The following is a 15,296-nucleotide window of genomic DNA, read 5'->3' on the forward strand; positions in this document are numbered from 1 at the left end:
GAAAGCTATTATGTGACATCTTAGCGATGCACGTTTCGCCCGTCCATATTTCACTGCAGTGCTTCCAGTGTGTCAAAAGATACATTTAAAATATTATGAATTGGCTATAATTCAGGAAGAAGGCCCACAGGACTATTAAATCACCCCGGCAACAAGCTGTCTCCCTTTCACACATCTCCCTTATGCTGTCCACTGACATGTGTCTTAATGGTACCCTATAACTACAGATGCCCTGCCTGCTGTGTTCATTTGCGTGTGGATATATCATAGACTTGATTCTTTTCAAGTTATTCACCACTAAATCAAAAGGGTCTCTTCTGCCATAAACAATTTGACCCCAATGCTTTTATATTTTACATTTAAAATAAGCATCTTTTTGCACAAAATGTTAAAGGACAAACTGACAGCAGCTCTCTGACACAGCTGGAGCACAGTCATGGCATCGTTGTGTGTTTGTGCTGTGTCCTTGGCATGAGCGTGTTAGCTTCCTCCCTCCCTCCCTCCTCACACACTAGTGTCAGTAATCAGCACCCCCCCCGCAGCCTTCCAGTGCTGCGGGCTTTAGGCAGATTACCAGTGAATCGGGCCCATTACAATCCATTAGGCCCTCAGGAGAGGCACTGCAGATTATTCAGGCTGTAATCGATGGGCAGCTCTAAGCAGCATCCTGCTCCTTTTGAAGGAAATATTGATGGTTCTCAAGAACCGGTAACCCAAGCAACACAATCTCTTTATATGGCAATAGCTGATAGATCAGAAAGACACTATTTTTGGATTGTTTTAGAAGAACTTTGACAAATATTTCATTATACTTGGTGATATTAACTGCACATATTCTGCTCAGTGCCTCTCCTGGGACGTGTCTCCTTGCTTTAATGTTCAAAAAGCTTTATTTTTCTCTCATACTGCCTGTGCTGGAGCACCTCCTTTCACCCTCTGTCTGAAACCAGAGCCCAGTCTGCTCTGATGGGTTAGCTGGCCGGCTCTGTTGTGATTGGTCAACCGCTTAGAGATGTCCCGCCCCTTAGCCTATCATGTACAATGTGTTTGAGCGCTAGCTAATAGAAGCGTGAGCCATTGGACTCCTTTGTTACAGAAGTGAAGGGAACACGGGGAGTTTAGCCTCCACAGACCATTGACATGCACCAAACCTATAGAAAGGAGAAACACCAAGAAGCACTCGCCTCTTTAAAGTGCATAGAATTAGGAGTGAGCATTAGCCTCACCTCTGTCGAAGTTGTACTGCTGAGAGATGATCTCCCCCCAGTACTTGGCGCACTCTGCAGACAGCTTCTTGGGCTTGTCCAGGCGGCGGATGGCCAGGGCCTGGATGTGTTTCTGGAAGGCTTCGTCGGCCATCTCCTCCACAGACTTCTCCATGGTGCAGAGGAAGGCCTCCACCCGGCTCTCCAGGTAGTGGGGGGCCTTCTCCGACTGGATGATGAAGCGCAGGCCCTGCACTCCGTTAGCCCGCCGCGGCCCGCTGAACACAATGTAGCCTGGGGGGGGGAAGAGGGGAACATCAGCAGTGTTCTTATCATACTAATGTTAGGCCCCTCCCTAGGATTACAGCAGTACTACCAATGTGATTTATAGTCATTCTCAAAAGATAGCACACAAAGACCAATCTCAGCAAGTGAAGTTTCTAGATCAAATGACAAAATACAGCTGCAAAATTCTCTAAGAAAAATGGCTGAATTCATATTTATAACATGGCAGCACAACTCATTTGGGTTTGGACAATATATGCAATAAAACATGCACAATTAGCACGAAAAGTATAAAGTCGAGCGCACCATCATGGTAGAGAAGTACAAAATACAGGAATTATCATGTAGATATTTCTAATATATAATTATAATGCTTATATGATGAAGTCACAATTATTGTGGTCAGGGTAATGGTGACATGAAGTTTTGTATATGGTCCAATGCCTACAGCTCATATATTAACAATACATAGAAATACAATTTGTTCTAAAATGTCATCAGCTCAACATTTGATCCTATTAGGCATTCATTGGAAATGGTCATAATTAGCTTTTGAGTTCAAGAGTTCTGACAAATAACTTGTTTTTGAATACCTCGACCTTTATCCATCAGTACGGGACAGATTTGATTTGTCACAGTGACCTTCAACCCCTATAATCTGATACGCTTTTCGTTGAGTTAAAGTAGAGGAGTGCCACATTTGAAAAACAAAAGGTCCTAAAAACAATCAGGTGTTGCCAGCTGCCGTATGGATACACAAAGAAAGTGTTATGGAAGACTGTACACGTGACGTGTTTCCCTTGGCCCTCTGAGACCCACCCAGCTGCTCTTTGGTCCTCAGGGTGTTGAAGCAGGGCTCAGAGATGATCTGACAGAAGAGCTCCAGCAGCATGTTGTCGTTGGTGCTCTGCATGTCTGTCTGATAGTAGATCTCGATGCCGCAGTTGTTGTGCACCTCGTTCCTCTGCTGGTAAACATACCAGCCGCCTGAGAGGAGCACAACACAATCAGAAATGCATTTCAAAGTAACTGAGAGGAAAACAGGCAGGGTTAAAGACTGAATACAACTGAAGGAGCAGACATGTATTTTGTACATCTGTATTTGATTCAAACTACATTTTCCCTTGCCTACAACTAATACATTAAGCAATACACATAATGTAATCCTTTCTCAAATGTCATCAGCTCAATATTTATGTTCTATTAAGAGATGTGAAATTGTCATAATTAGCCATTAGATCAAGAAGAAAATAAATGTGTTTTGTGACCTTTATCCATCAAAATGTAATTATCCAAGCGGACGTTTATTGCTTAATTTGAAGAAAGTTCCCTAGAGGAATACCTAAGATACCATGTTCATAAGAACAGGATAGATTTGAGGTCAGTGTCCTTTAAACCCTTACATCTAATCAGTTGACTCACACATTGTGGGACATTAGTGCCGTATTTGAACGGTTTTTTGTTTTTTTGGACACAATAGGCTGAAATGTACAACTATTTGAATGCAAAACTTTTACTTGGACCAGAGTATTTCTACACAAACATATTCATTTTCCCAGCTGGATTCTACATCACATGTACAAGCTAAACCCATCTGCAGTAGAATGTTTAAGTATAATCCTCAATGATAAGTCAGATTAGCATAGAAACTAATATCACAAGCTTAGCTATACCCCTCTAGGTATTCCATTTAAAAACATGAAACATTACAAAACAACTATTATTGCTGCTTGGAGTCAAACAAGTGATGAGCAGTTTTAATTGTCGACATCATGAGGCTTGGAAGAGTGTAAGTTCAGAGAGAGGACGGTGGTGACACTTTCCAGAAAGACGGAGACAGACTGAACCCAACTGTTTTTTTTGCCGAGTGCTTCCAAATTGGTCTGCTCTAACCTTTCTCCCGTAACTTTAAACATTGGAGAGGAGCCATCCTTTCTTGCAGGGGGAACACGGGTTCCTTTTAGCTTCAGTTTGTTTGAGTCCAATGATATCAAGCTCACTTTGAATGGAGTCTGGGGAATGTAGGTGCCTTTGTGTACATGCTGACGGCGCAGTTACGCTCAGGGAGAGTCGCGTCCCTTTTTGTTAACATCTCCCCTAGCATTCTCAACATGTCAAAAGTTCTACTTGAAATATAAAAACAGTCAAACATTTGGGAGAGAAACTCTTTGATTGACCAAAGCACCAATGTGTTGGCATTACTGGCTGCTTTGGCATTGCTAGGGTTGGGAAGGTTACTTCAAAATGCTATTTCGTTAGTTATTAATTATCTGTGAAAAAATGTAACAAGTAAGCAGGCTTGGGGGGCAACAGATTACATGCAACGGGATTACGTAATCATGATACAAAACAACTACTGTATTCCTTTACGGTTACATAAAAAAGACAAGATTGCTGATACATTTAAAAAGTTAGTTTAATTCGGTGCTTAATGAATCCTTAATTGACCATATCAAGTTACAGCCAGCATTTGCTACGGAAAACGTTAATATATTTGTGGTAAACTATTATATAGCAGGATCCAACATTTCTGATTACATTTGGATTAAATGGTGCTTTTAGCAAAGATAAATGCCAAAGTGGAACGATTATTTGGAACTGTGAGTGTGCCTTCCTCTCCGTCCCCCCCTGCTCTGTGTCTGGCAGGCTGGAGCCCGGTCTGGAAAACCCTTGCTGAGACACAGGAAGTCTCCAGGTGGCCCTGCAGCGCTCTGCTTTCCCTCTCCTCATCACTCCACTGCTCTAATGTAATCAGAGAGGCAGCGCAGGTGCTCGGCGCGCGCGTGTGTGTGTGTGTGTGTGTGTGTGTGTGTGTGTGTGTGTGTGTGTCTGAACTGAAGGTGTGATTGACATTTTCTCAATGCCGTCAATTTCCAGCAACTGTTCCTCTGAAGGAAATGAGGGATGTCCAATTGAATTAAGTCGTAACAAGCACACGAAGGCGTCACTGATGACGAGGGCAAGAGCGCCGGGGATGGAATCTTTTGCATTGTTGCCGTGGAGACAGACATAATAAGTAAATGATGATCAAGAAACCTCTGTTTGTCATTTTACTTTAGTATAAGTGATAATACCACAGTTTAGGATATTCTGTATGTAGGATATACAGTGGGGCAAAAAAGTATTTAGTCAGCCACCAATTGTGCAAGTTCTCCCACTTAAAAAGATGAGGCCTGTAATTTTCATCCTAGGTACACTTCAACTATGAGAGACAAAATGAGAAAGAAATAATAAAAAATCCAGAAAATCACATTGTCTGATTTTTAAAGAATTTATTTGCAAATTATGGTAGAAAATAAGTATTTGGTCAATAACAAAAGTTCATCTCAATACTTTGTTATATACCCTTTGTTGGCAATGACAGAGGTCAAACGTTTTCTGTAAGTCTTCACAAGGTTTTCACACACTGTTGCTGGTATTTTGGCCCATTCCTCCATGCAGATCTCCTCTAGAGCAGTGATGTTTTGGGGCTGTCGCTGGGCAACACGGACTTCCAACTCCCTCCAAAGATTTTCTATGGGGTTGAGATCTGGAGACTGGCTAGGCCACTCCAGGACCTTGAAATGCTTCTTACGAAGCCACTCCTTCGTTGCCCGGGCGGTGTGTTTGGGATCATTGTCATGCTGAAAGACCCAGCCACGTTTCATCTTCAATGCCCTTGCTGATGGAAGGAGGTTGTCACTCAAAATCTCACGATACATGGCCCCATTCATTCTTTCCTTTACACGGATCAGTCGTCCTGGTCCCTTTGCAGAAAAACAGCCCCAAAGCATGATGTTTCCACCCCCATGTTTCACAGTAGGTATGGTGTTCTTTGGATGCAACTCAGCATTCTTTCTCCTCCAAACACGTCTAGTTGAGTTTTTACCAAAAAGTTCTATTTTGGTTTCATCTGACCATATGACTTTCTCCCAATCCTCTTCTGGATCATCTAAATGCTCTCTAGCAAACTTCAGACGGGCCTGGACATGTACTGGCTTAAGCAGGGGGACACGTCTGGCACTGCAGGATTTGAGTCCCTGGCGGCGTAGTGTGTTACTGATGGTAGCCTTTGTTACTTTGGTCCCAGCTCTCTGCAGGTCATTGACTAGGTCCCCCCGTGTGGTTCTGGGATTTTTGCTCACCGTTCTTGTGATCATTTTGACCCCACGGGGTGAGATCTTAGCCCCAGATCGAGGGAGATTATCAGTGGTCTTGTATGTCTTCCATTTTCTAATAATTGCTCCCACAGTTGATTTCTTCACACCAAGCTGCTTACCTATTGCAGATTCAGTCTTCCCAGCCTGGTGCAGGTCTACAATTTTGTTTCTGGTGTCCTTTGACAGCTCTTTGGTCTTGGCCATAGTGGAGTTTGGAGTGTGACTGTTTGAGGTTGTGGACAGGTGTCTTTTATACTGATAACGAGTTCAAACAGGTGCCATTAATACAGTTAACAAGTGGAGGACAGAGGAGGCTCTTAAAGAAGAAGTAACAGGTCTGTGAGAGCCAGAAATCTTGTTTGTTTGTAGGTGACCAAATACTTAGTTTACAGAGGAATTTACCAATTAATTCATTAAAAATCCTACAATGTGATTTCCTGGATTATTTCCCCCCATTCTGTCTCTCATAGTTGAAGTGTACCTAGGATGAAAATTACAGGCCTCTCTCATCTTTTTAAGTGGAAGAACTTGCACAATTGGTGGCTGACTAAATACTTTTTTGCCCCACTGTAAATAACATTATGTTGTTTCTTTGTAGAAACGCACAATTTATTGTAAAATGAATCTGAACTTTTTGATCCGTCATGATTATAAAGTAAGGCAATACAAAAGAATTAACCCCATTATCCGAGTTTAAAAAACAAAATGTGTTAAGTCCTACATAGTTTACAAGGAAATTATGAAAACGAACAAATTAAAATGTTATCAAATTACATCTCGGCGAGTGCCGATACACAAAAAGACCCCCCTCCGAGGTTCTAGGAGTAATGGAATGTTGGTGGTTCTAGTGTTAAAGAACCCAACGTAAACATACTTTTCAGTTTATGATTAATGACCTTATTGAGGCATTAATATGTAAATCATTTGAAATGTGCAGACGCTAAAGGTGGAGTGACCTATAATACATTTTTCTAAATAATATGAATCTCGTAACCGAGCTTGTAAATAAATGTAGGGGATGCAAAAAGTACAATAAGGAAGATAGTAAAGTATTTTGTGGTATAAATCAAAATACTTAAAATGAATTACTAGTTGAGTAATTGTACTCCGTTACTTTGCACGACTGTGTGTATGGGATGAGTGGGGGGGTACTGGACTTACCGTCTGGGACCTGCAGCTCTCTGTAGCGCGTCAGCTGGCTCGGGAGGAGGGGCTTCGTGTGAGCGTGCTCAATGAGTGTGTCCTCCAGCATCTGCATCATGCCAAGAGCCGACTGGAGAACACAGGGAGGGAAAGCAAACGTTTCATTTATGTTTAAGGACAATTCTACCATCAAAAAAATAATGCATTTAGCTATGATGATTAACTCTATTCAATAATGTCCAATTTCCATTACTCCTATTTCAGTTACTGATCTTTTTGTAGGTGGAGCATCAGGCAGTATAGAATTAAGTGTTCGATACACCCCTTCATTTGTTGATTCAAACACTAATTGAGAGAACACAAGAGTAATGCTTTAGTCTTTTAACAAACACTAAAAGAGTGCCGTTGGATTAATGCTAAAGTGTATAAAATCCCTCGGGAAGGTGTTATGGTGATTTAGAGGTTCAGCGCAGGATTAAACAGTGCCGTTAAAGTATTTTATCAAAGAGTTGTGCATGTGGGACAACATATCAGTACTAATTGTGAGGGTAGCGGTAAATGAATGTGAAAGTGATGCAGGAATGAGTTGCCTACAAGTGACTAAATCAGACTACTGAACGTCATCACGCTGAACATTAGCTGCATTTAGCTTAGCAGTGGTGACATGAAGTCATGTGACCATCATGGAGTTTGTGTATAGCATGTTACTGCTGGCAATTGGAACCATTTAAAGATCACAAAGTGGTGTTATGTGGATATGATCCTGTTGAACAAAACGTGAAAGGATCATAAATGTGAGTCTGCACAAAGCGTCTTTTTGGAAATATTCTGAAAACTCATGAGAAAATCCCATTGCTTTTAGGAGCACTTGCAAGGCTCACCCCCCAATACTGGGTCAGCCTTCATCAATACATCATCACTGGTGAGGTTGTTCTCGAAACAACATCTAAGTAATAAATGCTACATTGCTAACGCCTTCATTAAAAATCTATATTATATTGTAACATTTCCTGCCCTCTAATTGGCCTGTTGTATTAGCAAGTAAAACATTTTCCATCTATAGTACAGCCTAATATTACATACAGGTCTTTACATACAACTACTTGGTGAGTTCTTGCTCTGTCATTATTGGAGCAGGTGACAATTTAGCTCGATGTGATGAAATGGATGAGCATTTTGCTTTCTCCACAAAACTGTCGATTTAGGATGGGACCTCAGATAATAAGTATCATCATCATCATCATCATCTTTTATTTAAAGAGACTCTTGGTCCATTATTAAGTATGACACGATGGCAGGGTCTTATAAGAATAGAATCCTCTGTCATAGCATTGGAGGGCAATAATAAGTGCTGAAGGTGACCCAGAGGATAAAGGGGGTTGAAATGGAGTGAATGGCATTTCCTCAGCTGGCATTAAATAAACACAAAACAGTGACTAACCTCCTTTGTGATGTTGCCATGGAGAAGGGTTTCAATATGTAACCGTGACAAAAGCTGAGGTATGAAGGCCTTGAGGCGTGGGAGCGTTACATCTGGAATAAAGATCACAGCAATCAATCACAGAGCAATTTCCCAAGACACACACACACACACACACACACACACACACACACACACACACACACACACACACACACACACACACACACAACACACACACACACACACACACACACACACACACACACACACACACACACACCACACACACACACACACACACACACACACACACACAACACACACACACACACACACACACACACACACACACACACACACACACCACACACAACACACACACACACACACACACACACACACACACACACACACACACACACACACACACACCACACACACACACACACAACACACACACACACACACACACACACACACACACACACACACACACACACACACACACACACACACACACACACACACACACACACGGCGGCTGAGGGCAGTGATAAGGGAACGAGGTGGGGTGTTGGAGCCCCTGATGTCTGGGCTGCAGGTTAATTAAGTGTCATGTGAATTTGAGGGTAGTCTGTGGGAGCTCCGTGTTAAAAAGAGAAATATAGCAATCTGCCCCTCAGGTTCTACTGCGGAGAGCAAAGACTGCAGCTTGGGAAGCATCTGCTGGAGGACAGCCTCAGCATTCAAATGAGGGTTTAAAGGAGGGGAAAGAGCAGCTTTATCAACTGTAAATCAAATCAACTTTTAGATAATTACAACGTGAAGCCTATAAAACTGAGAAATAGTGATATAACCCACTAATGGCCATTAGTTTGGGAAAATGTCGCAAGGACAAAGCTGTAGGACACTTTCACGTGCAGTGAGCACACTAATCACAAGACCCTGCTGATGACTTCTTGGAAACAGCAACTTGTTTATGGTTAGCATTTAAGCCAAAGCTTGAGCAAAAGATTTGACTCTTCTCGCAAACTTGTTGATTATTAAATTAGGGCTGTGTAGCGGACTTCTCTATGATGTTTTACCTTCAAACTAACAGTGACAGTGTTTTGCTTTACATTACATTGTGATATACACATTAATGCATCAATAATCATGCAGTAATATAAATAACTTATTCTCAAATGGGCCGTTACGCATAATACTTTACTACTCTTTACTTTCATGCTAGTCCATTTTGATGCAGGACTTACTGAGTAATTTTACAATGTAGTATTGCTACTTTTACTGAATTAATAGCTGTTGAAAGTGTGTTGCTTGTGGAGTTGTACTTAATTACAGTGCTTGAGTAAGTAGCATTGCATTCCACCACTGCTAATAAGCATCAGAAAGGCAGGGCAATGAGACAGAAGCAGAGAGAGAGGGGGAGATTTAGAGCGCCCGTCCTCACCATCCAGGGCGTCTCTGAGCTCGTCTTTGGTCCAGGCCACCTCGGTCATCAGCAGACGGAGGTAGTACATGGCATGCTGGTGCGGCTGCTCCGCTCTGAAGTTATTTAGAGACCTCATGTACTGCAGGGAGGAAGAGTGGTTCAACATCAACACGGTATGAACTGGAGTCTGTTGAAATGACTGTAGCGTATCAGAAATACTTTACTTCTCTGTACTGTAAAGCTGAGTTTAAAAGGTTCTGAAGCGAGCTAATCAATACATTGCAAGTCATTCTTCTTATCAATAATCATAACTTTGTAAGAATGACTGAATGAGTCGCAGTTAGAGCGTACCGCTTCTTTGATGATGTCGAAGCGCTTCTCGTCGATCTCGAAGGTGGTCATCTTTTCCATGATCTTCCTCAGCAGGATGTGCTGCTTGTCACTGTAGCCTTTCACACACAGCTGTAATACAGATGGAGCATTATCGATAAACAGAAACATCAGTAGATTTGAAGTTTGACCAGTTTATGGAATCATTTATGAATTTTGTGTGGAAATATGGCTGACCAAATGTTTGTCAAGGAAAACCATTGGACCCCTGCTTAAAGGGGACCTATCATGCAAAATGCACTCTTGTACATCTTTTATACATGAATATGTGTCCCCGGTGTGTCAGGGAACTCACCAAGTGTCAGAAAACACAACCCTCTCTCTTTTCCTCCATACCCAAGTCTCTAAAAAAGGGGCTGTAACGGATCTGATACAGACTGATCCAGATTTGAATTATTTGCTACGTCACAAAAGGGGTGCTCCGCTTAGTGGTCAATTCTCCACCTATCAGGGGAATGAGAGGTTGGGCCACGGCCGGCCATTACTGTTTGAACTAACGTAGCAACGGCAGGAACTGCTTCGATAGCGTTTTTGAGGAGCTTTTTGATTACAGATTTGAAAACATCGTTGCTTGCTTTAAAAGTAGCACAATTCATTATGTCAAACCTTGGAAAGTATCTAGATATCCCTGCCCTAATGCCAAAGGAACTGGCAACTGAATATGTGTCGCCGTATGATGTCTATGTCTGGACCGCTGCGTAAAAAGGAGGGTTTCTGCCCCGTTACTTCTCTTCTTACTTCTATAATACCTCTGTTGTTTCCCCGACTCAGACTGCAAGGAATCTGGGTGTGACCCTAGATAACAACCTGTCCTTCACTGCAAACATCGCTGCTACAACCCGTTGCTGCAGATACACGCTTTACAACATCAGGAGGATACGTCCCCAGCTAACCCAGAAAGCCACGCAGGTTCTGGTCCAGGCTCTCGTCACCTCACGCCTAGACTACTGCAACTCCCTCCTGGCTGGTCTACCTGCATGTGCCATCCGACCTCTGCAGCTCATCCAGAATGCAGCGGCTCGTCTGGTCTTCAACCTTCCTAAATTCTCCCACACCACTCCGCTCCTCCGCTCCCTTCACTTCGCTCTGCATCAGCCAAACAGCTCGCTGCACCCGCACTGCGAGGGGGACTCAAGTTCCCATCAGCAAAAACACGTGGGTTTGCTATCCTGGCTCCAAAATGGTGGAATGAGCTCCCCATTGACATCAGGACAGCAGAAAGCTTACACATCTTCCGGCGCAGACTGAAAACTCATCTCTTTCGACTCCACTTCGAGCGATAGAATTACTAACAAAGAATTACTAACAAAGCACTTTTATACTAATAAAGGACTGGATTACCTAAAGCCAGTTGAGTAGCACTTGAAATGTTTGGCTCTATGAAGCCTGATGTACTTATATGATTCTGTTTTCTTCAAGGTTGTGTCTTCCTGGTCGAATGTACTTATTGTAAGTCGCTTTGGATAAAAGCGTCAGCTAAATGTAATGTAATGTAATATAAGAATAAAACACGGAGGACGGAGATCTCTTTTGCTCCCCCTCTTCTGACAGCCCAGCAGCTGATCTCAGAGCACGCTCCCCTCTCCTGCAGGGGGGCGTGGTCAGCTGCAGCTCACAGAATCAGCCCCTGCAAAAACAGTGCTGGAAAGAGCAAATAGAGCGAAATGAGGCATGGCTAAAATGCAGGATCTGTTTTAGGGGTGCTCGATTATGGCAAAAATCATAATCACGATTATTTTGGTCAATAATTGATATCACGATTATTAAATACGATTATTCATTGACTTTGAAAACATCCATTTATTGAACTTTAAAACAAATAAAAATAATAATTTGAACAGTATATTTTTAACTGTTGTTTACCCTGAACGTATAATTCAACTGAAAAACCAATACTAAAATAAATGATACATTTATATTTACGTTTAAATAAATAATATCAAAATAATAAATACCAATAAACAAGATCAACAAATATTTTGGAGCGCACTTCCACAAGCTAGTAATCATATATAAATATGATAAATAAAAATAAATTAGATCAAATATGTTGCAGTGCACTGTCACAACCTAGCAAAGCAAAATAATGGGTTTTTTCGATGTTTTTTTCGTAATTGTGGCAGGCCAAAATCGTAATTGCGCTTTTAAATTTGATAAGCAGGTCAGCACCATAGTCAAGACCTGCTTTTTTTTTTCTTTTTTATAAATACGACTATTGGCCAAGACCAAGTCGTTTTATCTTTTAAGGACCTAGAAAGGGTTATTAACGCCTTTGTTACCTCGAGACTGGATTACTGCAACGCTCTATACGTGGGTATGGACCAGGCGTCAATTAGATGCCTGCAGCTAGTGCAGAACGCAGCTGCACGTCTTCGCACTGGCCATAAGAAGTAACCCCATTCATTGCACTGGCTTCCAATTCGGTTCCGAATTGATTTTAAAATCCTTTTATTTGTTTACTAAGCCCTAAATGGGCTGGCTCCGGCCTATATAGCAGAACTCCTCCATCGCTACACCCCAGCCAGAGCTTTAAGGTCGGCTGACCAGCTGCTGTTGATAGTGCCCAAGACCAGGCTCAAAACCAGAGGGCACCGAGCCTTCGCAGCAGCTGGCCCTAGGCTCTGGAACAGTCTGCCCCTCCATGTGAGGTCGGCCCAGACCCTAGGGGTTTTTAAATCATCACTAAAGACACACTTCTTCTCTCTGGCCTTCTAGTCAGAGCGGAGCACGACTCATGACATTTCCTTGCGTTTGATTTTTATATTTGCTGCTGTAAATTATTTTCTTCTGTTTGCTTTTGCAGTAAAGTGTTTTTATTACATGTACAGCACTTTGGGTCGACCAAAAATCGTTTTAAAAATGTGCTATATAAATAAAACATGATTTGATTTATATTATGATTGAAAATGTTATTAAAACGACCTTGGTGTGATTTTTTTACTACGATCTCTACCAAACAAGGACTTTTGTCACGTTTGATTCAGCGGTTCTTACTTCTCTGCAACACAATAATACCTCAATCTAATATTTTCACATATTTTGACTTTACCAAATATTCTGCCGATCCACTAGCACCCCCACCCCCCCCCCCGCGGTGGTTTTGAAATGCTCCCGATTTCTGAGGTCTCAAGGTTGGCAAGTATGGGTTAAGTATATATTTTTTATTAATGTTTCCAATATTAGATTGTAGAAGTAGGCAAGTAGTTTTTCGTAAAATAGGGTCATAAAAAAAAGAAAGTTAAATCATGTTTTAAAGATTAAAGAGGTGATTTTTCAGAAATTAGGTCATTTTCTGAAAAACTAATTAGGTTATTATTGAAAAATTTGGTGATTTTTCAAAAGAAAGGCATTTTTAATTTATTTTTTAAAAATACCGTCAACCAAAGCTGTTTTGTTTTTCTAATATGGCCTCTCTGTCTCACTTTCCATTTAAAGAGAATAACATTAACCAACTGGTATTTCTGGTGCAAGCCAGGGAGGATGGAAAAGTTTAACCGCCACGATGAATCATCACGCACATCCTTACATTAAACCCCTGAGAGAGACGCTGAGTTGAGAAAACTTTATTCATAAATTGGCTTAACAAAAGGGGTGTATCCTTGAGCAAGTGGATTATAATTAGGTCCATCAAACTTCCTGGATACTACAGATCAAATGTAATGTCCTTTGTACCCTTGCATCAGCAGCAGAAATGTAACAATAAATATGTCAGCGAATGCTTTATTCCTTACATCAGACACGCATATTAGAACTGAGAGAACGGCAGCCAAATGACCACACAATCATTTGAAAGAGTCTGTTAAATCCTGAATGAATCTTGGAAGAGGATCTGTAATACCACTCACGTGTATATATGTCCTTGACTTAAAAGTCAGAATTTAATGCACACTTGCAAGTCTGCAAAAACTTTTAAATGTTTTAGTTTTATAACCACGGGGCCGGTAAGGTTAAGGACTATTGAAAAGTGAACTCTCCTCTTAAACATAATTCCTAGAGGTTAATCTTGTAATCACAAGTAGACATGTCAATATGTTATTTTAGATCTCTATTTTTAGATATCCTTCAATTAAATCAAATTAACTTAGTGTTTTCAGGGAAGGTAATTGCAAGCAGAGAGTCCTATAAATCCTTCAGGTTGGCGGAACAGGACACAGCACTTCACATAATCAAACTGGAGTAAAAACCCAAGCCATTTCCACACTGTGCCAAAGCCTCAAAGTGGCCCCTTCACTCCCCTGCAGACTTCAAACGGCTTACTTACGAGGATGGCATTCGCCCCCGAGGCTACACCATACACCAGCCCCGCCAGACGGGCTGCATATGAATACTCGTTTAAATCATCCCTCAGTAACCTGAGTAACAAGTAGGTCATGTTGCAGTGCAGGGGGTCTACGTATATGTAACGACTAATGATGGGGGAAGAAAAGAAGAAAAGAAAATGTGTTGGGAATCAGGGAATATAAAAAAAACAAACAATGCAAGTAAGAGAAGAATGATAAGTAGAGTATGGCTATGCAGGCTCGCAACTAGCTTTTCCTCCCGTAAAAATCACAAGCAACTATCTCATGCCACCATGAGGATCATTATGAAATGAATGATTTGCCATTTGTAGAAAGTCTCTACTGATGTGACTACAGGTGTGCCTATAACCATAATACAGCAAGAGGAAATTACAACAACTTGCTATTTTCTTTGTGGGTGGTGGGTAAGCAAAAGGTCAAAAGGATTGATTTAGAATGAAGAAGATGTAGACAGAACAGAGGCTGGTCAGGGCTGGGTTGAGAGGTGACCATGAGTTAAGTCTCAAATGATTGAACAAAACAGACATTGAACTACAGTGTTTTTTGCTAATATTTTAACTTTTCTTGAAAAATCCTTGGTGAGATTGTTATATTTCCTATTGTTCTTCGATAAAGCAAGTGTATGTCTTATCTGATTACTAAATGCAGTGTTTTCCCTACCATTGTCTTAGAGGGGCACGGAGCCCCGCCAACGGAGCCCCGCGCCCCCCCTGAAATTCAAGGTGTTTAATAAAAAAAAAAAAAATTTTTTTTAATTATTTTTTTATATATATATATATATATATATAGCACCAAATTGCAACTAATCTATATCTACTGTCACTTTTCACATTGAACATGTGCTCTTTTATTAAATAAACTGAACGCTTTCATTTTAAGTTGTGAGTTTAATGTTTTTGACCCTAAGAAACACTGATGCATTAATCAATAACAATAATCCACAGCTCCTCTCTGCTCCAGAGGGTTTAAAAAATATAT

General features: G+C 41.3%; 1 protein-coding gene across 1 annotated transcript in view; it reads right to left on the reverse strand.

Moving 5' to 3' along the window:
• ide (insulin-degrading enzyme) overlaps positions 1-15,296 on the reverse strand; it is a 39,163-nt gene that overhangs the window by 6,247 nt on the left and 17,620 nt on the right. The window contains exons 16-21 of the mRNA XM_034223756.1: positions 9,979-10,089; positions 9,646-9,766; positions 8,214-8,305; positions 6,791-6,902; positions 2,310-2,477; positions 1,227-1,499 (exon numbers count right to left, since the gene is read on the reverse strand). Of these exons, the coding sequence (XP_034079647.1) occupies positions 1,227-1,499; positions 2,310-2,477; positions 6,791-6,902; positions 8,214-8,305; positions 9,646-9,766; positions 9,979-10,089 (877 nt within the window). The remainder of the gene's footprint in view (positions 1-1,226; positions 1,500-2,309; positions 2,478-6,790; positions 6,903-8,213; positions 8,306-9,645; positions 9,767-9,978; positions 10,090-15,296) is intronic.

The sequence above is a fragment of the Gymnodraco acuticeps genome, unplaced genomic scaffold, assembly GCF_902827175.1.
Source record: "Gymnodraco acuticeps unplaced genomic scaffold, fGymAcu1.1, whole genome shotgun sequence".
Classification (NCBI taxonomy): Eukaryota; Metazoa; Chordata; class Actinopteri; order Perciformes; family Bathydraconidae; genus Gymnodraco; species Gymnodraco acuticeps.